The sequence below is a fragment of the Eubalaena glacialis genome, chromosome 9 (assembly GCF_028564815.1).
Source record: "Eubalaena glacialis isolate mEubGla1 chromosome 9, mEubGla1.1.hap2.+ XY, whole genome shotgun sequence".
NCBI classification, from domain to species: Eukaryota; Metazoa; Chordata; class Mammalia; order Artiodactyla; family Balaenidae; genus Eubalaena; species Eubalaena glacialis.
In genome coordinates this window covers 22,093,092-22,117,028 of record NC_083724.1, presented here as the reverse complement: position 1 = coordinate 22,117,028, position 23,937 = coordinate 22,093,092, and the positions used below count along the sequence as shown (strand labels likewise).

The 23,937-nt window shown below is 38.4% G+C and overlaps 1 protein-coding gene across 2 annotated transcripts in view; it reads left to right on the top strand.

Annotated features, from left to right (window-relative positions):
* KIAA1958 (KIAA1958 ortholog) overlaps positions 1 to 23,594 on the top strand; it is a 164,821-nt gene extending 141,227 nt beyond the window's left edge. For both annotated transcript variants that reach the window (XM_061200097.1, XM_061200098.1), the window contains 2 exons: positions 9,955 to 10,127; positions 21,907 to 23,594. In XM_061200097.1, coding sequence (XP_061056080.1) covers positions 9,955 to 10,127; positions 21,907 to 22,713 — 980 coding nt within the window. In that variant the 3' untranslated portion in view covers positions 22,714 to 23,594. The remainder of the gene's footprint in view (positions 1 to 9,954; positions 10,128 to 21,906) is intronic.
* The last annotated feature ends 343 nt before the right edge of the window (positions 23,595 to 23,937 follow it).

Sequence of the window (23,937 nt, the reverse complement as noted above, 5' to 3'; positions counted from 1 at the left end):
TTCTTTCACGTTTTGTTTTTAACAGATTTAAACATATATTTTTAAAATAAAAAATTAATTAACATTGGTAATCTCTCCCTTCTTTTTTCCTCTTTGCTTTTTATCCTTTCCAAAGAGGATGAGATCTTAATCATATTTTTTCTATCTTTCCTCTCCCCTTTTCCCTTATTTTATTGAAATTATGGGGAGTTTTAGTTCAAGATTTTGTTCCGTCACGCCCCATCTCTTTTCACAGTCTTTTCTTCACAATTGTGTTGAGCTCAATTGCTACATTACTCAGTGTTAGAAGTAAATTTTTTGCTTCTTACTATACCTTGTACCCAGTATCTTTCCCTTTCTTTGATTCATTTTTCATTTTGTTTGCAAATATCCATGACTAACTTTTTTTTTAAAAAAAGGGTGCTTGGATGCTCCTTCTTTCATGACTGAAAATATCTTTCTTTTGCCTTGAATGATACTTTAGCTAGGTAATAGAATTCATTTATGGTCCTTTTCCCTCACAGCTCTGAGGAGACTGAGTCATTGTTTTTTAGTATCACAGATGAAAAATCTAATTCTTGTTATTCTACTGATGGCTTTTTTCCCCCTACCAGAAAGATTATCGAATTTTCTTTTCGTTCTTAGATTTTGGAAATTTCACCAAGATATGTTTATATATGTGTCTTTTAAGTGTGTCTCTTTGACAGTTCATGAACCTTAACACCCTAAAAATTAAAATCTTTCTTTAACAGAACTTTTCATATATTATATCTTTGATTATTTTATCCTATCCTCTCATAACCTTTTCTTTTGAATTCTTATAAGATGGATTTTGTTTCTCCATAGTCTGTCTTCCATGCTTCTTAACTTCACTCTCATAATTATCAGTTTTTTTTATTACTTTGCCTGCCCTTCAGGGAAAATTCCTTCCTAATCACTAATTTGTCCTTTAGCCATGTTCATTCTCATACTCAGCTCTTCTCAGAATTTTTAAAATATGTTTTTTCAATCATTTAAAGTTTCCAGGATCTTCCTTGTTCTTCTCTTTTTCCTTTCACAATGAAAGCTGTTCTTGTTTTAAGGATGCATTATCCTCTCAAATCTATGTATCTATCTTTTAAATTTTTTCTTTGGTTTTCTGAATTAAGTCTGTTTTCAGGGGGAGGATAGGGGATGTGAAATTAGTTGCTCTGCTTGTGTAACTTGGTAACTTCCATGCTTTTAGTTTTCCCCAATTGCCAAGTGATGTTTGTTTGTATGTTCACATTTTAAAATGAAAGTCTAGATTTATCATTATTGATAGCTTATAGGATTTCCTTAGACATTATTCAAGGTTCCTGTTTGAACCTGGGCAGAGCTCACTTTTGCAGGTAATAGTTAAGCACAGGGTTCTGCAGGTGGACTTCACCCAGCTGTAATGAGTGGACAAAGAAGAGCCCATGAATAAGCTTCCCTGCAGGTATATGAACGGAAAACAGGCTGGGAAGCCAGGAACTCTCTCAAATGTAGACACAGGGGAGGTGCTACCTGAGAGTTGGTGTACATTTGGGGATTTCTTGCTTTTTGTAGCTGCTTTCCTTTTTTCCCTCTCTGTCCAATTGGGCTGCCCAGAGTTACCTGAGACAATGCCCCTTTTCTCTCTGACCTTGAGGGTAGCCTTCCACAGCAGATTCCCTCACTTTACACACTGTCCTGTAAATGATGTAAGTGGCAGCTACGTATAGAGAGCAGGATAATCATTCAGATCTGGCTGTCCTTAGGTTACACTACCATAACCACATAGTCCCCTCCCACTCCCACGGCCTGCTCTTCCTAACTTTCAGCTCAGAGTTTGCCTGTTTTCTAGTGGGGAAAAAAATTCAAATCCTTCTTTAGTAGTCCCTTCTTTTCCCTGTATTCAGTTATAAGTTCTTACTTTTGTTTGTTTTTCCATCAATATACTCTCCTAAAAATGTCCTCAGCACTGTAACACTAGAACTTCTACTCAAAATTTTTAAGAAGCAGTTAAATAAACATAATTTAATCCTTTAATACAATCATGAAGGAATCATATATGTCATTTCATTTTCACAAATTTCTTTCCCATTATGTAAGTATACAAGCATTCTTTCCCTGTTTCTCTATATACTAGGACGTTGGTTTCCATTTTCAGTGTACCGTCTCTGTCCTGTGATAAAAAAATAAATCAGTGAAGGCCGTTTAATTATTTAATGTAATAATTAACCTTAGTCATCCTATCTTGCAGTGTGACTCTTTTCTACTCCTCTGCATATTAAAGTGATGGGGGGAATTCCCTGGTGGTTCAGTGGTTAGGACTCCTGCTTTCACTGCCGAGGGCCCAGGTTCCATCCCTGCTCAGGGAACTAAGATGCCACAAGCCCCGCAGCAGCCAAAAAAATAAAAAATAAAATGATGGGGGGGCTTCCCTGGTGGCGCAGTGGTTGAGAATCTGCCTGCTAATGCAGGAGACACGGGTTCGAGCCCTGGTCTGGGAAGATCCCACATGCCGCGGAGCAACTAGGCCCGTGAGCCACAACTACTGAGCCTGCGCATCTGGAGCCTGTGCTCTGCAACAAGAGAGGCCACGACAGTGAGTGGCCCGCGCACCGCGATGAAGAGTGGCCCCCACTTGCCACAACTAGAGAAAGCCCTCGCACAGAAATGAAGACCCAACACAGCCATAAATAAATAAATTTAAAAATAAAAAATAAAAAAATAAAGGCAGAAAAAAATTTTAAAAAAAAATGATGGGGACTAGGCTGTGTTGCAAATAAATCATTTTGTTTTTGTTGTTTTAAAAAGCTATAGTGAAACTATAGTGGTTGTTTGACTAAATCAGACTTATGAAGGTTAATCTGAGTAAATTTGGGAGGCAAGGATATTTTTCAGAAGCACAAGTGGCTAATATCTAAATTGTATTCCTTACTAAGCATTTTATCCCTGTAGTACCTGATTTCTTTGCTGTAGTGACCAGGGCATAGAGTCAGCAGGACCCAGGTGCAAACCCTGGCTTTAGTACTTGCCAACTCCATGACTTGGGACAGCACAGTGCCTGGTACAGAGAGAGTACCTCAGTAAATATTGGATGCGTGATGTATGAAGTTACTAAATGTGTGAGGTTCAGTTTCCTTACCTGTAAAATAGGTATAAGGTTGCTTAGAGACTACAGATAATTTACATAACTCTTGGCATATAGTAAGCATTCAGTTAGTGCTAGAGGCAATGATAGTAAATTTTATACTAGAATCCTTTCATTAATATCCAGCAAGTCCCAGCAATAATGTGAGTTATGTCAGCTTAGGAGGGCGGTAAGAGGAATATGCCTGCATGACTCAGTTGCTTTGGAAAGCATTTCTAGCACTGTTTACTGCTCTCTTGCTATAAGCATTTATTAAAGCAGATTGTGTGTTCAGCAGTTCAAAGCAGACTTAAAGGGTGAAGACACAGTCTTAATGAGCGTATAAACCGGTTGAAGAGATCTTCTGGGCACAATTAGATTATTAGTTCCAAGGAATAATAAAGCAAATGTGGGGCTCGTACTGAAGGAGAGAATAAGGGAGTTGGGTTTGTATGGGGAAAGATCACATAGATGTGAGTTTGCAATGGGTGAGTTTGCAATTGGAATTGGAATTGAAAAAAAGATACTGTTTGATTGGCACAAAGACCATGGAGGGATTTCTCAGGCTAAGTGTAGGGAAGGTGTGATGTGGGTGTCCTGGGCACAGGCAGATGCTAGGGAACAAGAAGAGGCTGGTGGTTTGGAGTTCCTCAGTGGGAGCAGAGAAAGATGAGGTGAGTTAGATGAAACCACTTTGTAGATCACCTTGGTAATGCCTTAACTCATTTTGCTATTTCTCAGCCTTTCTGTGCCTGGTTTGAATACAGAAACATTCCAGAGAGGGTCAGAACCATTAGATAAAGTACAAGTTGGCATTGTTTTCACTGTGAGATGATTTACCTTGATTTTTTTTTTCTATCCAAAGACAACAATTTGAACAGTTTAAGCCCAGTGTTAGTGGATTACTGAGTATGAAACGCGGCCAGCTAATGGTTGTGGATTTACTCTGACGACTAGTATTTAAAGCGGACACATTGAGGAAGACCAGTCTTCATCTAAAGTAATTTGACAATTGCAATTTTTTTTTTTTTTTGTAGCCCAGACCTCATCAATACCAAGGAGGTGGAGGGGGGAGGAGGGAGGGTTGCAGGGGAGCATGGCATGAATCCTACTCCTAGGAGGGAGAGACCCTTTTTTTTAATTTTTGAATTTTATTTTATTTATTTTTTTATACAGCAGGTTCTTATTAGTCATCAATTTTATACACATCAGTGTATACATGTCAATCCCAATCTCCCAATTCATCCCCTCCCCACTTTCCCCCCTTGGTGTCCAACGTTTGTTCTCTACATCTGTGTCTCAATTTCTGCCCTGCAAACCGGTTCATCTGTACCATTTTTCTAGGTTCCACATATATGCGCTAACATACGATATTTGCTTTTCTCTTTCTGACTTACTTCACTCTGTATGACAGTCTCTAGATCCATTCACGTCTCTACGAATTACCCAATTTCGTTCCTTTTTATGGCTAATATTCCATTGTATATATGTACCACATCTTCTTTATCCATTCATCTGTCGATGGGCATTTAGGTTGCTTCCATGATCTGGCTATTGTAAATAGTGCTGCAATGAACATTGGGGTGCATGTGTCTTTTTGAATTATGGTTTTCTCAGGGTATATGCCCAGTAGTGGGATTGCTGGATCATATGGTAATTCAATTTTTAGTTTTTAAGGAACCTCCATACTGTTCTCCTTAGTGGCTGTATCAATTTACATTCCCACCAACAGTGCAAGAGGGTTCCCTTTTCTCCACACCCTCTCCAGCATTTGTTGTTTGTAGATTTTCTGATGATGCCCATTCTAACTGGTGTGAGGTGATACCTCATTGTGGTTTTGATTTGCATTTCTCTAATAATTAGTGATGTTGAGCAGCTTTTCATGTGCTTCTTGGCCATCTGTATGTCTTCTTTGGAGAAATGTCTATTTAGGTCTTCTGCCCATTTTTGGATTGGTTTGTTTATTTTTTTATATTGAGCTGCATGAGCTGTTTATATATTTTGGAGATTAATCCTTTGTCCATTGATTCGTTTGCAAATATTTTCTCCCATTCTGAGGGTTGTCTTTTCGTCTTGTATATGGTTTCCTTTGCTGTGCAAAAGCTTTGAAGTTTCATTAGGTCCCATTTGTTTATTTTTGTTTTTATTTCCATTACTCTAGGAGGTGGATCAAAAAAGATCTTGCTGTGATTTATGTCAAAGAGTGTTCTTCCTATGTTTTCCTCTAAGAGTTTTATAGCGTCAGGTCTTACATTTAGGTCTCTAATCCATTTTGAGTTTATTTTTGAGTTTATTTTTGTGTATGGTGTTAGGGAGTGTTCTAATTTCATTCTTTTATAATGAAAACTGGTAGCTGTCCAGTTTTCCCAGCACCACTTATTGAAGAGACCGTCTTTTCTCCATTGCATACCCTTGCCTCCTTTGTCATAGATGAGTTGACCATAGGTGCGTGGGTTTATCTCTGGGCTTTCTATCTTGCTCCATTGATCTATGTTTCTGTTTTTGTGCCAGTACCATATTGTCTTGATTACTGTAGCTTTGTAGTATAGTCTGAAGTCAGGGAGTCTGATTCCTCCAGCTCTGTTTTTTTCCCTCAAGACTGCTTTGTCAATTTGGGGTCTTTTGTGTCTCCCAACAAATTTTAAGATTTTTTTGTTCTAGTTCCGTAAAAAATGCCATTGGTAATTTGATACGGATTGCATTGAATCTGTAGATTGCTTTGGGTAGTATAGTCATTTTCACAATATTGATTCTTCCAATCCAAGAACATGGTATGTCTCTCCATCTGTTGGTATCATCTTTAATTTCTTTCATCAGTGTCTTATAGTTTTCTGCATACAGGTCTTTTGTCTCCCTAGGTAGGTTTATTCCTAGGTATTTTATTCTTTTTGTTGCAATGGTAAATGGGAGTGTTTCCTTAATTTCTCTTTCAGATTTTTCATCATTAGTGTATAGGAATGCAAGAGATTTCTGTGCATTAATTTTGTATCCTGCAACTTCACCAAATTCATTGATTAGCTCTAGTAGTTTTCTGGTGGCATTTTTAGGATTCTCTATGTATAGTATCATGTCATCTGCAAACAGTGACAGTTTTACTTCCTCTTTTCCAATTTGGATTCCTTTTATTTCTTTTTCTTCTCTGATTGCCATGGCTAGGACTTCCAAAACTATGTTGAATAATAGTGGTGAGAGTGGACATCCCTGTCTTGTTCCTGATCTTAGAGGAAATGCTTTCAGTTTTTCACCATTGAAAATGATGTTTGCTGTGGGTTTGTCATATATGGCCTTTATTATGTTGAGGTAGGTTCCCTCTATGCCCACTTTCTGGAGATTTTTTATCATAAATGGGTGTTGAATTTTGTCAAAAGCTGTTTCTGCATCTATTGAGATGATCATATGGTTTTTATTCTTCAATTTGTTAATATGGTTTATCACATTGATTGATTTACGTATATTGAAGAATTCTTGCATCCCTGGGATCAATCCCACTTGATCCTGGTGTATGATCCTTTTAATGTGCTGTTGGATTCTGTTTGCTAGTATTTTGTTAAGGATTTTTGCATCTATATTCATCAGTGATATTGGTCTGTAATTTTCTTTTTTTGTAGTTTCTTTGCCTGGTTTTGGTATCAGGGTGATGGTGGCCTCATAGAATGAGTTTGGGAGTGTTCCTTCCTCTGCAATTTTTTGGAAGAGTTTGAGAAGGATGGGTGTTAGCTCTTCTCTAAATGTTTGATAGAATTCACCTGTGAAGCCATCTGGTCCTGGACTTTTGTTTGTTGTAAGATTTTTACTCACAGTTTCAATTTCATTACTTGTGATTGGTTTCTTCATATTTTCTATTTCTTCCTGGTTCAGTCTTGGAAGGTTATACCTTTCTAAGAATTTGTCCATTTCTTCCAGGTTGTCCATTTTATTGGCATAGAGTTGCTTGTAGTAGTCTCTTAGAATGCTTTGTATTTCTGTGGTGTCTGTTGTAACTTCTCCTTTTTCATTTCTAATTTTATTGATTTGAGTCCTCTCCCTCTTTTTCTTGAAGAGTCTGGCTAATGGTTTATCAATTTTGTTTATCTTCTAAAAGAACCAGCTTTTAGTTTTATTGATCCTTGCTGTTGTTTTCTTTGTTTCTATTTCATTTATTTCTGCTCTGATCTTTAGGATTTCTTTCCTTCTGCTAACTTTGGGTTTTGTTTGTTCTTCTTTCTCTAGTTCCTTTAGGTGTAAGGTTAGATTGTTTATTTGAGATTTTTCTTGTTTCTTGAGGTAGGCTTGTATAGCTATAAACTTCCCTCTCAGAACTGCTTTTGCTGCATCCCATAGGTTTTGGATCGTCGTGTTTTCATTGTCATTTGTCTCTAGGTATTTTTTGATTTCCTCTTTGATTTCTTCAGTGATCTCTTGGTTATTTAGTAACGTATTGTTTCGCCTCCATGTGTTTGTGTTTTTTACGTTTTTTTCCCTGTAATTCATTTCTAATCTCATAGTGTTGTGGTCAGAAAAGATGCTTGATATGATTTCAATTTTCTTAAATTTACTGAGGCTTGATTTGTGACCCAAGATGTGATCCTGGAGAATGTTCCATGTGCACTTCAGAAGAAAGTGTAATCTGCTGTTTCTGGATGGACTGTCCTATAAATATCAATTAAATCTATCTGGTCTATTGTGTCATTTAAAGCTTCTGTTTCCTTATTTATTTTCATTTTGGATGATCTGTCCATTGGTGTAAGTGAGGTGTTAAAGTCCCCCACTATTATTGTGTTACTGTCGATTTCCTCTTTTAGAGCTGTTAGCAGTTGCCTTATGTATTGAGGTGCTCCTATGTTGGGTGCATATATATTTATAATTGTTATATCTTCTTCTTGGATTGATCCCCTGATCATTATGTAGTGTCCTTCCTTGTCTCTTGTAACATTCTTTATTTTAAAGTCTATTTTATCTGATATGAGTATTGCTACTCCAACTTTCTTTTGATTTCCATTGGCATGGAATATCTTTTTCCATCCCCTCACTTTCAGTCTGTATGTGTCCCTAGGTCTGAAGTGGGTCTCTTGTAGACAGCATATAGATGGGTCTTGTTTTTGTATCCATTCAGCAAGCCTGTGTCTTTTGGTTGGAGCATTTAATCCATTCACGTTTAAGGTAATTATTGATATGTATGTTCCTATGACCATTTTCTGAATTGTTTTGGGTTTGTTTTTGTAGGTCCTTTTCTTCTCTTGTGTTTCCCACTTAGAGAAGTTCCTTTAGCATTTGTTGTAGAGCTGGTTTGGTGGTGCTGAATTCTCTTAGCTTTTTGCTTGTCTGTAAAGCTTTTGATTTCTCCATCGAATCTGAATGAGATCCTTGCCAGGTAGAGTATTCTTGGTTATAGGTTCTTCCCTTTCATCACTTTAAGTATATCATGCCCCTCCCTTCTGGCTTGTAGAGTTTCTGCTGAGAAATCAGCTGTTAACCTTATGGGAGTTCCCTTGTATGTTATTTGTCGTTTTTCCCTTGCTGCTTTCAATAATTTTTCTTTGTCTTTATTTTTTGCCAGTTTGATTACTATGTGTCTTGGCGTGTTTCTCCTTGGGTTTATCCTGTATGGGACTCGCTGCGCTTCCTGGACTTGGGTGGCTATTTCCTTTCCCATGTTAGGGAAGTTTTCGACTATAATCTCTTCAAGTATTTTCTCGGGTCCTTTCTCTCTCTCTTCTCCTTCTGGGACCCCTATAATGCGAATATTGTTTAATGTTGTCCCAGAGGTCTCTTAGGCTGTCTTCATTTCTTTTCATTCTTTTTTCTTTATTCTGTTCCGCAGCAGTGAATTCCACCATTCTGTCTTCCAGGTCACTTATCCGTTCTTCTGCCTCAGTTATTCTGCTATTGATTCCTTCTAGTATAGTTTTCATTTCAGTTATTATATTGTTCATCTCTGTTTGTTCTTTAATCCTTCTAGGTCTTTGTTAAACATTTCTTGCATCTTTTCGATCTTTGCCTCCATTCTTTTTCCAAGGTCCTGGGTCATCTTCACTATCATTATTCTGAATTCTTTTTCTGGAAGGTTGCCTATCTCCTCTTCATTTAGTTGTTTTTCTGGGTTTTTATCTTGTTCCTTCATCTGGTACATAGCCCTCTGCCTTTTCATCTTGTCTGTCTTTCTGTGAATGTGGTTTTTGATCCACAGGCTGCAGCGACAATTGCAGTTTAAAATCTGTTTGCTCTCCTCTGAGACGATGTGAGCTTCTCTGGAGCATCCCCCGCTTTCCCTAATATTCTACTTGACCTTCCATTCTGACTCTAAGCTAGCTGATGGGTTGTGGAGTCAGGGTTGAAATCTCTCTCTCTTTATCAATTTGTGAAAAGGAATAAAGAAATATGCTAATACCATTTAATTCAGAGCTGTCCAGGATGACAAATAAGATATTTGAGACTGTATGTTGCAGAGAAGTAACAGCTCTTCATGTGCTAAGGAAAAGAGAAAGGATGTTTAACTTGTCTTCCTTTCTTTCTATCCTTTTTTCGTTGTTGTTAACATAAATGCTATTTTTTTACAGTGAAAATTTTAGATAGAACATTCTTTGTTTTTCTGCATTCATTTTTTCCCTTCTATTATTGTAATGCCTGCATTAGTATATCAGTTAATACATATGGCAAAATTGTTGGGATTAAATGCAAGGTTACTACATCGATTTCATGCTATAAACATTGTTCCCTACTGTATTTATTCTAATTTATGTATACTTGATAGAAATTTCATTGTTTAATGTGTTATATCTCTTAGGAGTTTTCTACTATTTAACATGATCCAAAGATACAATTCTCTGAAGAAGAGAATGGCAAATTATTTTAATGCCTTTTATTGTTTTTGTTTCTAGCCTATTCTACTAAGCTCAACAAATTTCCTGTATTTAATATTAACGATGACTTGAATGATCTGTGTACCAGTGCAGTAAGCCCAAATACGACCAAAGCAACACGGTATGCCCTGAATGTGTGGCGATATTGGTGTATGACCAATGGGCTCAAAGATCACACAGACATCACCAAGGTAAGAAACCCTTAAGTTTACTTCTTCTTTTGGTCAACTTCACTGAGCTTCCATGTGCCAGGCACTGTGCTAAGTATTGTGGGGAACACGGAACAGGTACTTTCTGCCTGAGGAAACTTTGAAAGACCATAAAATAGAAAGAAAAATATCCACAGTACAAAACAGAATTTAATACGTGTTCTCGGAACTTATAGATCAGAAATGCCAAAAAATTCAGATGGATAAATTAATTTCAGTTTGTTGAGACTAGCAAAGGAATTGATATTTAAACTGTATTTTGAGGGAGAGGTATGGTTTCGACAGAATTGAAGACAAGGGTCTTCTAGGCTGAGTCACGTAAGGAAGAGTAAAATTTAGAGGGATAGACCCACTTGCCTGCAGCAGAGGCTTCATATATGGGAGTAGTGGACTATAAAACTGGAGTTTGACAACCCTTAAATGGCAAGCTGAAATCTTGTGAATATTGGGAAACCATTGAAGTTTTGTTTTGTTTTTGTGTTTGTCTGTAAGGAGAGACTTTATTTGAAGGATTATTGGGGGGGGGGGGCAGCAGAGAAGGGACTGTTATAATAAAAACACTCTGACCATAAGATCTGCAAATGTCTTAAGGGTTAGGTAAAAGGGAAACACTGAATTTTTTTGAACAGGAAGGAACATAAGAAACTTAATATTATAGAGCAATTAATTGGAGGTGATGAGCAAAAATGTATTTAATATTCTTGGTCCTCAATTTCCCCAGTTGTAAAATGAACCCTTAGAATCTCTTCCAACTTGAAATGTTTGAGGGTTGTGAATAGAAGGGAAAATTCTTGGACATGTAGAGACAGAACAGAAAGATGTATTTTGATTTGGATATGTTGAGTTTAGATAATAGAGATGTCTACCAGATGGATATGTCGAATAAGCATTTGGGAAGGTGGGATTTAAAACATGAGGGAAGTGTTAAAGCTGCAAGTATAGATTCAAAGATATTGCAAATAGAAGTCATAACTGAAGCGCAAGGGCAGGTGACATCTCCAAGTTTGGGTGATGTGTTTAGGGCACCAAAAAGAGATGAAATAGGAAATCCAGGTTTCTACTTCTGGCAGCATGGTGCCCTAGATACTGTGAGGGGCGTTTCTGCTGTACTTGCAGAAAGAAAGGGAGCCACCCACAGGGTCAAAACAGGAGTAGTGTGAGCAGTAAGCACGTGTGAAAGGCAGGGCTCTTCCTCAGGGCTTATGTTGATAACATCATTAAGAAGGGAAGAAGCAGGGAGCTAAACTGAAGAATCCTTGATTGAGGAGCAGACCCTGAAAGTGTCTAAAGAAGTTCTTGGTCAGCAGCATACCCTGGCTCCTTGCAGAGTCATATGCTAATAATCTTTGAAGGGAAACATCCAAAATATAGGTGCTCAGATTTTTCACAGATTAAGACCAACTAGATGTGTGCTCATTAAAAAAAAAAAATCACTATCCACTTAAGGAAATAAATCACCATGAATGAGAATGAATAGAAACAACAAAGAACAGATTTAGACACCAGGGACTTTAGATAGTAGATTACAGGTTAAGGATGTATGAAATGTTTGTTGAAAGAATGAAAAGAATTATAAAAATGAAAAAGCAACAACATACTAATCAAAATGATCCAGCAGATTAGAAAATAAATTGAAATTTCCACTTGTGGCCATAAGGGAATAGAAGGGTCCAGAATTACTCTCCTGCTGTAACAACTAGAAAACTGGGCATAATATATGAATTAACTCTTCCTACAGAACAGGCAGCACAGGACTTGATCCCTAAGATGGGTGCTTGACCACCTCTCAGGCTTTCTGTCTGGAGACAATTTTTAAACTGCATTGAAGGGAGGGGATCCCAAACTGAGCCTGGCAATCTTGCTGAGTTGAGGGGAGACAGAAATCAGAGCTCAGGGCGGCTGAGGACATGAGAACAACTAGAAAGAAGTTACAACATTCATTGAAAAGATAAGACAAATCCAGAATTTAATAATGTAAAATTCACAATTTCTAGCATACAATCAACAGTTACTATACATAGGAAGAAGTGGGAACATATAACCCATGCCCAGGGGAAAAATCAGTTAAGTTTTTCACTTCCAACCAATTTGGAGGAGATTTACTCTCCTGCCAGAAACAACCAAAAAACAGACAAATGATATAACTAATGTTTTGCAAGGTATTATATAATACGCAAAGAAGGGCAGTGATCTCTGAGAGATGGGAAACAAGGTGAGCCTTACACGTGCCCCAGCTTGCTGCCTTGAAAGAGTCTACAGGGCTGTGGTGCAGGGAGGGAGCATGCAGGCAGAGCCCAGCAGATTTGCTGAGTTGAGGAAATGGAACTAAGTCCAGAGAGACCCAGGTGGCTAGAATTGTCATAACAGAATATTCGAAAGTAGAGAGCTACACAGAAAGAGAACGTGAGAGAACTGAAGCTATTCTGTCTCAAATATTCAGCTGCGTACTGATCAACATCTGCATTTGAGGAAACTACCCGAGGCTGGCCAAAATAAAAAAAAAAAAGACGCCTGAAAGAATCAGAGGTAATAGTAGCTGGAGCTCACACAGAACTGGAAACAGTACCTCTTCCCACCAGTCAGACTGGAAAAACCTCAGGATTCGTGGGGTAGAGACTTTAGAAAGGTCTTGCATCAAATGTGGAGAATAATTAGCCACAGACTGAGCTTTGCTCTAATCCTACCCAACAAATCTTAAAAGCAAGACCCAGCTACATGAAAAGGTGCTAGATATCACTAATCATCAGGGAAATGCAAATCAAAACTGCAGTGAGCTATCACCTCACATCTGTTAGGATGACTATTATCAAAAGACAAGAGTTAACTAGTGTTGGTAAGGATGTGGAGAAAAGGGAACTGTTGTGCACTACTGGTGCAAACGTAAGGTGGTGCAGCCACTATAGAAAAAGAGTATGGAGATTCCTCAAAAAATTAAAAATAGAACTATCATACGATCCTTTATCTAAAGGAAACGAAAACACTAATTCAAAAGGATATATACACCCCTGTGTTCATTGCAGCATTATTTACAATAGCCAAGACATAGAAGCAACCTAAGTATCCATAGATGGATGAATGGATAAAGAATATGTGGTGTATAGGTACAATGGAATATTATTCAGCCATAAAAAGGAAGAAAATCTTGCTATTTGCAACAACATGGATGGACCTTGAGGGCATTTTACTAAATGAAATAAGTCAGACAGAGAAAAACAATTACCATATGATCTCACTTATATGTGGAATCTAAAAACAAAGAACAAAAAACCTCCTAGCTAAAAGAACAGATTGGTGGTCACTAGAGGCTGGGAATGAGGGGTGTTGAAATGGGTGAAGGTGGTCAAAAGGCCTGGGGATGTAATGTGCAGCATGATGACTATAGTTAATAACACGGTACTGTATATTTGAAAGTTGCTAAGAGAGTAGATCTTAAAAGTTCTCGTTACAAGAAAAAAATTTTTTAACTATGTGTGGTGATGGGTGTTGACTAGATTTATTGTGGTAATCACTTTGCAATATACACAAATATCAAAACATTATGTTATACACCTGAAACTGATATAGTGTCATATGGTAATTATATCTCTATTTTTTTTTTTTTTATTTTATTTATTTATTTTTTTATTTATTTATGGCTGTGTTGGGTCTTCGTTTCTGTGCGAGGGCTTTCTCTAGTTGCGGCAAGTGGGGGCCACTCTTCATCGCGGTGCGCAGGCCTCTCACTATCGCGGCCTCTGTTGTTGCGGAGCACAGGCTCCAGACGCGCAGGCTCAGCATTTGTGGCTCACGGGCCTAGTCGCTCCGCGGCATGTGGGATCTTCCCAGACCAGGGCTCGAACCCGTGTCCCCTGCTTTGGCAGGCAGATTCTCAACCACTGCGCCACCAGGGAAGCCCTATTTTTTTTTTAATTAAGAAAAAGCAGGACCCAAAAGGGTCAAACAGTTTTCGGGTAACTTAACTATGTCCCAGAACAAACCTTAAGAATATTTATAGGAATATGAGAATATCCAGAACCCAAGAAATAAAATTCACAATCTCTGGCACCTAAACAAAAATTTTCAGACATGCAAAGGAGCAAGAAAATATCAATATATCACTTAAAGAATGAATCAATCAAAACCAACCCAGAACTGACACAGATTTTAGAATTAGCAGACAAGGACATTAAACCATTATTATGACGAAAATAAGCACGTGAAAAGATGCTCATTAGACCACAGGGAAATGCAAGACAAAACCACATGAGATTCTAGTTCACATTCAGTAGGAAGACTTGGATAAAAAAAAGAAAAAACAGATAATAACAAGTGTTGATGAGGATGTGGAGAAATTGGAACCCTCATACATTTCTGGTGGGAATGCAAAATGATGCAACTGCTTTGGAAAGTCTGGCAGTTCCCCAAAAGTTAAACATAGGGTTACTCTCACCCAGCAATTCCATTCATAGGCATATACTCAAGAAAATTTAAAACATATATCTATACAAAAACCTGTACACAAGTATTTGTTGTAGCATTATTCACCATAGCCAAAATGTACAAACAACCCAAATGTCCATCAGCAGATGAATGGATAAACAAAATGTGGCATATCCATACAATGGAATATTATTTGTCAATGAAAAGAAATGAAGTACTGATACATGCTTACAGCATGGCTGAACCTTGAAAGTGTTATACTAAGTAAAATAAGTCAGACACAAAAGAACAGATATGTATGATTCCATTTATGTAAGTTACCTAGAATAGGCAAGTTCATAGAGACAGAAAGTATAATAGAGGTTACCAGGGGCTGGCAGGGGGAAGAAATGTAGAGTTATTGTATAATGAGTACAGTTTCTGTTTGGAATGATGAAAAAGTTCTGGAAATGAGTAGTGATAATGGTTGCACAACATTGTGAATGTACTTAATGACACTGGATGGTACACTTATAAATGGTTAAGATGGTAAATTTTATATTATGTATATTTTACCACAATAAAAAAGCAAATAAATCTATTAAAATGTAACAATTTCACCTTTATTAATAATAATTTTAAAATTCATCTCTTCTCATAGACCCTCATCACCATTTCTTCAACCCCTAACCTTAACCTTTTCTAGGTCAGAGGATCTTGTCTTCCAGACTTTGTGAAGTCACTATGAAGACAGTTGTCCGTTACTGGGAAACTTTACATTTCCCTGCAGGAATCCATGAAAAGAGCCCCATTGCCCCATAACCTTCATGGCATAGGTAACATATACATCTCAGGTGGTGAAAATGTCTCGATTGTCCAGTTGGGTGTGCCTTATCATCACTTCTAGTTTCTCCTGTGTTGTTTGGAGGAATAATGGATGAGGAAGAAGATACATTTCAATCCTCTGTCTCACATGGGCCACTTAAATATTTTTAATGATTAAATTCTTAAGAAAGAGGCCAGTCTCTTAGAGCATTAGCCAGTATTTAGTTAAAAGAAGGAATTGTGGCATCAAGGTCCATAGTCTTAATCTCACTTTTTGGTCTCAGTGCAAGGTATTTTTAGTCTAAGTGTGTCTTTAAAGATAGATATAGCTAGTAGCAAACAAGCTAGGTTACTGGTGTTTATCATGGTTTGGCAGCTGGTAAACCTCAAATTTAGTTACTTTTTCAAGGAGGAAAGCAAAGAGTCAAATCAGACTTCAAAATGTCATCTAAATAAGCAGAGTGTACCCTGCCAGTCTCACACTCTCCTCACTCTGTGATCTACTGTGTGTGTTCCACATGGTATTTTTTCTTCATAAGTGTGACCTAATCCTCACTGATACATCTCCCTCAAAGTTGCTATCTCATTGATTTACATATTCCTTAGCCTCACTCAGAAAATAGAGCATCTTGAAGTTCAATACCTGTCTTTCTCAATAAAGTGAAATTTAGTAACTGCAAAAATGAAGTCATTTTTGTTGTCAGCAATGGTTACTTCAAGATTCTTTTTTTTTTCCTATTAGAGTACTTGTAGTTCACAAGCATTTTCTCTACTTTCTTCATCCCCTAGTCAAGATTATCACAAAGGGGAGTTTGAGGCATTCCCCAAAGTAACTCTTGGTTTTACTTGTCTAATCCTTTCAGTTGCCAAGGATTACTACATAGTTCCAGAACTTTGGGATTTGCCATGCAAGTCAGTCTTCTTATACTGCTCTTTCCCACCTGGAGTCGTCTGCCCCATGACAACCTCTTACTTCTCTTTGGTCATTTTCACATCAAGAAAGCCCAGTTTGGGGACTTCCCTGGTGGTCCAGCAGTTAAGACTCCACACTCCCAATGCAGGGGGCCCGGGTTCTATCCCTGGTCAGGGAACTAGATCCCACATGCATGCTGCAACTAAAGATCCTGCGTGCTACAACTAAGACCCAGTGCAGCCAATTAAAAAAAAAAAAAAAAAAAAAAAAGCCCAATTTGTAATCCATGGTGAATTTGATGTTCAGAGTGGCTCATGAAGGAAAATACTTTCCTGCAATGTCTTCATAACAATTTAAGACCTGGAGGAATAATTATCAACCGAAACTCAGTCCGAGAAAACTAAGGAGGCAGGCAACATGGGCCAGAATGAACAGTTTCTTGTGTACAAAGAATATAAATTTTGTGACTTGACATTTCTTCAGGAATTGCTTTTGCTGTGATTTTTCTTTGAAACTTGTGGTATAATCAAGAGAAATGTTCTGCACCCTAAGTCAGCTTGGTTCTCCTGACTCCAGGGTTAATTCATTGCTTTAACCCACGTTTATCAGTTCATTGGGTATCTATGATACATTTCAGGCCTTCTGGTAGGGTCTTCAGCACGAAGAACCAGTCATGTATAAGATGTCATTCTTGCATTCAGGAAGCTTTCAGTCCACTTTGAGAGACAGACATATAAATAGGTAAAAGGCTGTGCAATATGGAGAGGGCCATAATAAAATTTAAATTAAGTGCCTTGGGATCCCAGGTGAGAGAGTAACTTTGCTTAGGGAAGCTGGAGAAGCCTTTTATATAGACAGCAGAATTTGAGCTAGATCTGAAACAAGGAATAGAGGTTTTCCAAATAGAGAAGGTTAGAAGAAAAAACATTCTAGGCAGAGGAAATAGCATATGCAAAGACTTGGAAGCATGAAAGAGCCCTGTGGTTTCTACTAATGGCACAAAGTTCAGTGAAGCTGGAAAACAGAGTATAAAGAGAACAAAAGATTAAGCTAGAGAAATAGGGTGTGTATCAGTTATCTGTTGCTGCATAACAAACCACCCCAAAACTTAGTGGCTTAACAGAACATTCATTTTATTTGCTCATGATGATATGGGGTTTTCTCAGCTAAGTGGTTCTTCTACTGGTCTCACTTGGGATACTCATGTGGGTACAGTCATCTGTATATTAGATGGGAGGCAGCTTGTCTCTGAGTCACACGTTCCTGAGGTCTAACTGGGCTTCCTTACCTGGCAACATCATGTACTACGACAATGGAGGCAAACCTGTAAGAACCTGTAAGATGAAAGCAGAATCCCTTGAGGCCTAGGTTTGGAATTCACACATTGTTATTTCTACCACATTCTATTGGCCAAATTAATTCATGGCCAGCCGCGATTCCAAGGGTGGGAAAATAGATTCTACTTCCTGATGGGAGGAGCAGCAGAGTCACATTGCAAAGGGGTGTAAGAACAGGGAGGGGAGAGATGGTTGTGGCTGTCTTTGCAAATAATCTACCATAGGGTGGAAACAGATTGTAAAGGCTTGCATACAAGGTAAACAGTTTGGAATTTATCTGAAGGGCAAAAGGAAGCTATCAGAGGTTAGTTGTTTTGTTTTGTTTTTAAACACTAAGGTAGTACGATTTTCTGCTCAGCACCCCTTATTTAAGGAACCATTCTTCTCCTACAATCCCCATGGTTACTGCAGAAGCCATTATGTTAGTACAGTGGCCCACCTTTTGGTCGGTTGTTTGGATCAGGAGTGGGCCAATCAGAATCCTTCCTTCAGACTTTTTTCCTACTGAAAATGAGAGTTGGACTCTTGCCAGTACCTGAAGCTGTAAGATATAACCCTTGGGGAGTGCTAAGTGGCTACATAAAGAAAGCAGCTCTGTACAGAGAAGCAGAGGTGAGAGGTGGAGCCCTGATGGCCTTGAAATCCACTATTTCTGATATGCCTCTTTGCCAAGGCTTTTTCAAGTTTGGTCTCTGTCTTGCAACCACACAAGTCCCAGCTAATACAAAGAGAAGTTAACACCTGCAAGTAGGGAGTTGCAAGTGACAGCATAAAAATCTGAAACCAGATGAGTTTTGGGTGTCATGGTTATTGGGAAGTTATTTTAACTGGTTTTTACTGGTATGTAAGAAAACTATTGCTTTTTATATTTTGTATGCAGCTACCCTATTCTTTCTGATGGCTTTTCGACTGAATCTCTTGGAGTTTCCTAGACCAACAATTAGATTATCAGAAAACAATTATGTTTTGTCTTTTTCCTTTCCTATATGCATATATACATACATACGTGTGTGTGTGTGTGTGTGTGTGTGTGTGTAATTTCTTTTTCTTGTCTTACTTGGTTGGCCAGAATCTTCAGAGCACTGTTGTATAATAGCAATGGTATTCATCATTCTCATCCTATTCCTGACTTCATAAAAAAGATTCTAATGTTTTCACCTTGGTGTAATTTTTTTTAACATCTTTATTGGAGTATAATTGCTTTACAATGGTGTGTTAGTCTGCTTTATAACAAAATGAATCAGCTATACATATACATATATCCCCATATCTCCTCCCGCTTGTGTCTCCCTCCCACCCTCCCTATCCCACCCTTCTGGGTGGACACAAAGCACCGAGCTGATCTCCCTGTGCTATGTGGCTGCTTCCCACTAGCTATCTATTTTACATTTGGTAGTGTATATATGTCCATGCCACTCTCTCACTTTGTCCCAGCTTACCCTTCCCCCTCCCCGTGTCCTCAAGTCCATTCTCTACGTCTGCATCTTTATTCCAGTCCTGCCCCTAGGTTCTTCAGAACCATTTTTTTTTTTAGATTCCATATATATGTATTAGCATATGGTATTTGTTTTTCTCTTTCTGACTTACTTCACTCTGTATGACAGACTCTAGGTCCATCCGCCTCACTATAAATAACTCAATTTCGTTCCTTTTTATGGCTGAGTAATATTCCATTGTATATATGTGCCACATCTTCTTTATCCATTCATCTGTTGGACATTTAGGTTGCTTCCATGTCCTGGCTATTGTAAATAGAGCTGCAATGAACACTGTGGTACATGACTCTTTTTGAATTATGGTTTTCTCAGGGTATATGCCCAGTAGTGGGATTGCTGGGTCATATGGTAGTTCTATTTTTAGTTTTTTAAGGAACCTCCATACTGTCTCCATAGTGGCTGTATCAGTTTACATTCCCACCAACAGTGCAAGAGGGTTCCCTTTTCTCCACACCCTCTCCAGCATTTATTGTTTGTAGACTTTTTGATGATGGCCATTCTGACTGGTGTGAGGTGATACCTCATTGTAGTTTTGATTCATCTCGAGTGTAATTTTTATAGTTCATGTCTGTTAAATACTCTTCATCACAGTAAGAGGATATTTTTTCTTCCAATCTAAATTTAATTTGCATTTTTGAAAATTTGAAGTGGATAGCATACTCTTCCAAATAATTTTTCAGTAATTATCAAGTTCATATTATTTCTCCTTAATATATATATAAGTCAATTATATTGAAGTATTTATTACTATTGAATCATCCTTACACTCTGATAATCCCTACTGGTCTCGATGTAGATTGCTTTCCTGCAGTCCTGAATTTGATAATATAGGCAGCCCTCATTTTGCTGGTACCATGTTAACTGCTACTTGTGCATATCAGAGCCATGCCCTTGCTTGCATGGTTCTAACGTGTGTACATTTTGTTTTACATTGGTGCTGGGCAAAACGGAAATCACTAGTACTTTACTTAGGGGAGTTTACATTTATATTCATATACTTTTTTTTTTTAACATCATTATTGTGGTATAATTGCTTTACAATGGTGTGTTAGTTTCTGCTTTATAACAAAGTGAATCAGTTATACATATACATATATCCCCATATCTCCTCCCTCTTGCGTCTTTGGTATAATATCTATCAGATTTGGATTAGAAGAAAAATGAAGAATGCTTATTTTTCCTGTGCTCCAAAACTGTTTACATACAAAAGAAAAGGTGAATCAACTCCATAACGCCATCTCTTTATGAGTGACATACGTCTTTGACAATCATTTCATTCTCTTCTCTTGTTTGGGGCTCTTCAGATCTCTTACCTCTTATTGAACCAACTTTGGTAATTTATATTTTGCTAGAAAATTGTTCAGGTTATTTATATTTTCAAATTAATATGCATAAAGTTTATGATATTCTTTCATATTCTTTATTCATTTTCTGTAGTTATAGTCTTTCTCATTGCTAATATTGTTTATATGTATATTTCCTTTCCTCTTCTTTCTCTCTTTCTGTCATATTTGCTAGAAGTTTGTCAACTTTATAGGTCTTTTCAAAGATTACATATTTTCATTTTTTATCTATACCAATTTATATCTTTTCCAGTTCATTAATTTGTTTTATTTTTATTGATTCACTCTACTATTTTTGAATTTGATTTACTTTTTCTAGTCTTTTGTGTTGAATAGTGTTCGCTTATTTTTAATAAAGTTTCTAACAAAGGCATTTAAGACTGTGGTGTTATTGGAGTATATTTGGCAACACCTCATACATTTTGATATGTAATGTTTTCAGTTTGCCTCATTTTTAATCTATAATTCAGTTTTTATTTTCCTCTTTGACCCAAGGGCTATTAGAAGAATGAATGTTACCAGTACAGTTTCTGCTTTTAAAACATCTCTTATTGAGACTATCTTTTGTCCTAGAATGTGTATTCAACCTAAATTGACTATGAGCAAGGTCTGGTTTTATCTTTATGGCTCCCTCTTGAAAGTAAAGCTTTCTTACCCACCAGCCTTCCTTCTCCTGCCATGCCTAAATAAGGAGCACTCTCTAATTGTCAGTATAATCATTAAGTCTTTCATATCTTTTGAACAAATACTGACATTGAAACCCTATAGATTGTTAAGTCAGAAATATTTCCAGACTTATTCAGATAAATTCAAGTGAAAAATCAAGGGGCATTAACTTGCTGTGCAAAATGGACATGTGAGTCATCTTTCGCTACAGCACCAAGTACATGCAGAGATCAGGGAAATTAATGTCGGAATGATTCAGAGTTTGATAAGTTTAGTTCAGGAACTCTTCAAAGAGGATGGCTGAATTTTATTGAAGGGGAGGGAAGGAAATGATTTGCTAGAAAAGAGACGAAAGGGCTTTCCAGAGAGGAATAGTGAAAGTTACAAGGCCAATAATAAAAAAAAAAAAAATTATATATATATATATATATATATATATACACACATATATATATGTTGTATGTGTGTTCATTACTATTTACAAACCCTTTCACGTCCACTACTTTATTTAAGCATTACAATAACTCTTTGAGAAGGTATGATTATTATCTCCCATCCTGTTGCTTAAAACACTGAGGTTTAAAGGGACTAAGTGGAGCCCAGTGTGGAACCTAGATCTTCCAGCGTGAAATTCACTGTTTTTTCCACTATATCATGCTAAGAAGGCAGCCCTCTAGAGGGCTATCCAAAATACAGCCCCTAGTGAGTATCAGGAGAAGGAAGGAGGGGTCTGGCTACTTGGGTGTCCGCAAATGTGTAACCTCAGTGTTTGTCTCATTTGAGATCCCTGCAGTGAAGTTGAACGAGCTGCTTGAGAACTTTTATGTCACCGTTAAGAAGAGCGACGGCTCAGACTTCCTGGCCACGTCGCTCCACGCCATCCGCCGAGGCCTGGACCGCATCCTGAAGAACGCAGGCGTGGGCTTCTCCATCACCAGCAGCACCTTCAGCTCCTCCACCAAGAAGCTCAAGGAGAAGCTGTGGGTGCTGAGTAAGGCAGGGATGTCAGGTGCCCGTTCTCGCAACATCGTCTACTTCTCCCTCTCTGATGAGGAGGAGATGTGGCAGGCAGGGTGTCTGGGGGATGACAGCCCCATTACCCTTCTGTCCACCGTGGTCAAGTACAACAGCCAATACCTGAATATGCGGACGCTGCAGGAGCATGCTGATCTGATGTATGGTGACATCGAGCTGCTCAAAGACCCACAGAACCAGCCCTATTTTGCCCGGACAGACAGCGTCAAGCGGGAGAGTCGGAGTGGTTCCACTCGAGTGTGCCACGGGAAGATCTACCACGAGCATTCCAGGGGACACAAACAGTGCCCTTACTGCCTCCTCTACAAGTATATGTACATCCACCGACCACCCACCCAAATGGAGGCCAAGTCCCCTTTCTACCTTACCGCCAGGAAGGAGGCCGCAGACATGGGCAGTGTGTGGTACGAGGAACAGAGGATGGGACTGAGGTCTCTTCGGGGAATTGTCCCGAACTTAGCCAAGAAGGTCAAGCTGGAAAACTGTGAGAACTTCACCTTCGTCTCATTTACTCAGGTCTCCAGGAGGCTTGGCTCCCACAGCTGCTGCCAGTGAGTCTCCCCTGGGTCCCAGCCACCACCCGACACACCCTGGCAGGCGGGCGCTCCCCCGCAGCCAAGGCCAGAGCTCTGAGGCGGCAGGGATGACCGTGACTTCATGGTCAGGCTGGTCCCTGTCAGTGGGACTTTGAGTGATTTTCTTTCTTTCTTTCAAAGATTTCTTTGACTTTGGGTTTGTTTTTTTAACTGAAAGTAGATGAATATTTAGGATGTTTTATCCAGATGTGTGTCACCTTTGTTAAATTATAGAGTCTAATGCACTGTATAAGTTAGTACATACACAAGAGTGAGGAAGTTCATTTTATCTAGTGCCTTTTTAGCACAGATTTTCTCAAAAAAATAAAAGGGAGGGGGGGAAGAAAACTGTTTAAGTAGTCACTAAAAAAAAATCCCAGTAGCCTAGTAGCTTTAGAATGTTCTAAACACTTTGTGGAATTACACTCACAGTGAGGAACTAGGAAGAGAGAGGCAGACATGTTAACTATTTCCAGGAGAAAAATTGCACCTGGCACTCCTCCTTATGTTTTGTTGTTGGATAACTTGGTCCTGCAGAGCAAGCAGCCTTGCTTGATGGAAGGTCGTGGAGCTACGCTCAGTCATGCTGATAGGAAGGTGGGGACTGCTCTCAGCCCTGGGAGGAACTTGATCTCTGCATCAATGGAGACAGTTTTATGAGAAAAGATTAATGCACCAAACGGTGCTTGTGAGAACAAGGTTTCCAATGAACTAGACGGTTTGTACCATGAGGGAATTTCCAGTAGTGAGAGAAAGTGTCTTGGAAAAGCGGTCTGTGATCAAAACGTGAAAAACCTCCTGAAGCAGAAGTGCCTACATTTTCTTTCTCAGCGTCATGTGAAAGCTATTTTCGTTTGAACATTTTTTAGAGGTTTTTTTTTTTCATCTGTTCTTTGTGTCATACAGTTGTTCTGTCAGCATATAGCACTGGACTGTAAAACAACTGAAAGTAGTTTTCAGGCGTAACCAGGAAAATCCAACAAAACAAGCTGCAAAGAAAACAAATCCCAAAATGTGTTTATTAAAGAGTTTTGAAATATTTTTGTCAAAGTATGACTCTTTCAGCCACAAGAGATCTCATCATTTTAGGTTGGCACCAATGCTTGGGACACGAGGATGTAGGCAACCTACCAGGTAAGCAAACCCAGCAACAAGGACATAGTTGAAAAATCAGACCATGATGATAGGTTATCAATGCAGTTTG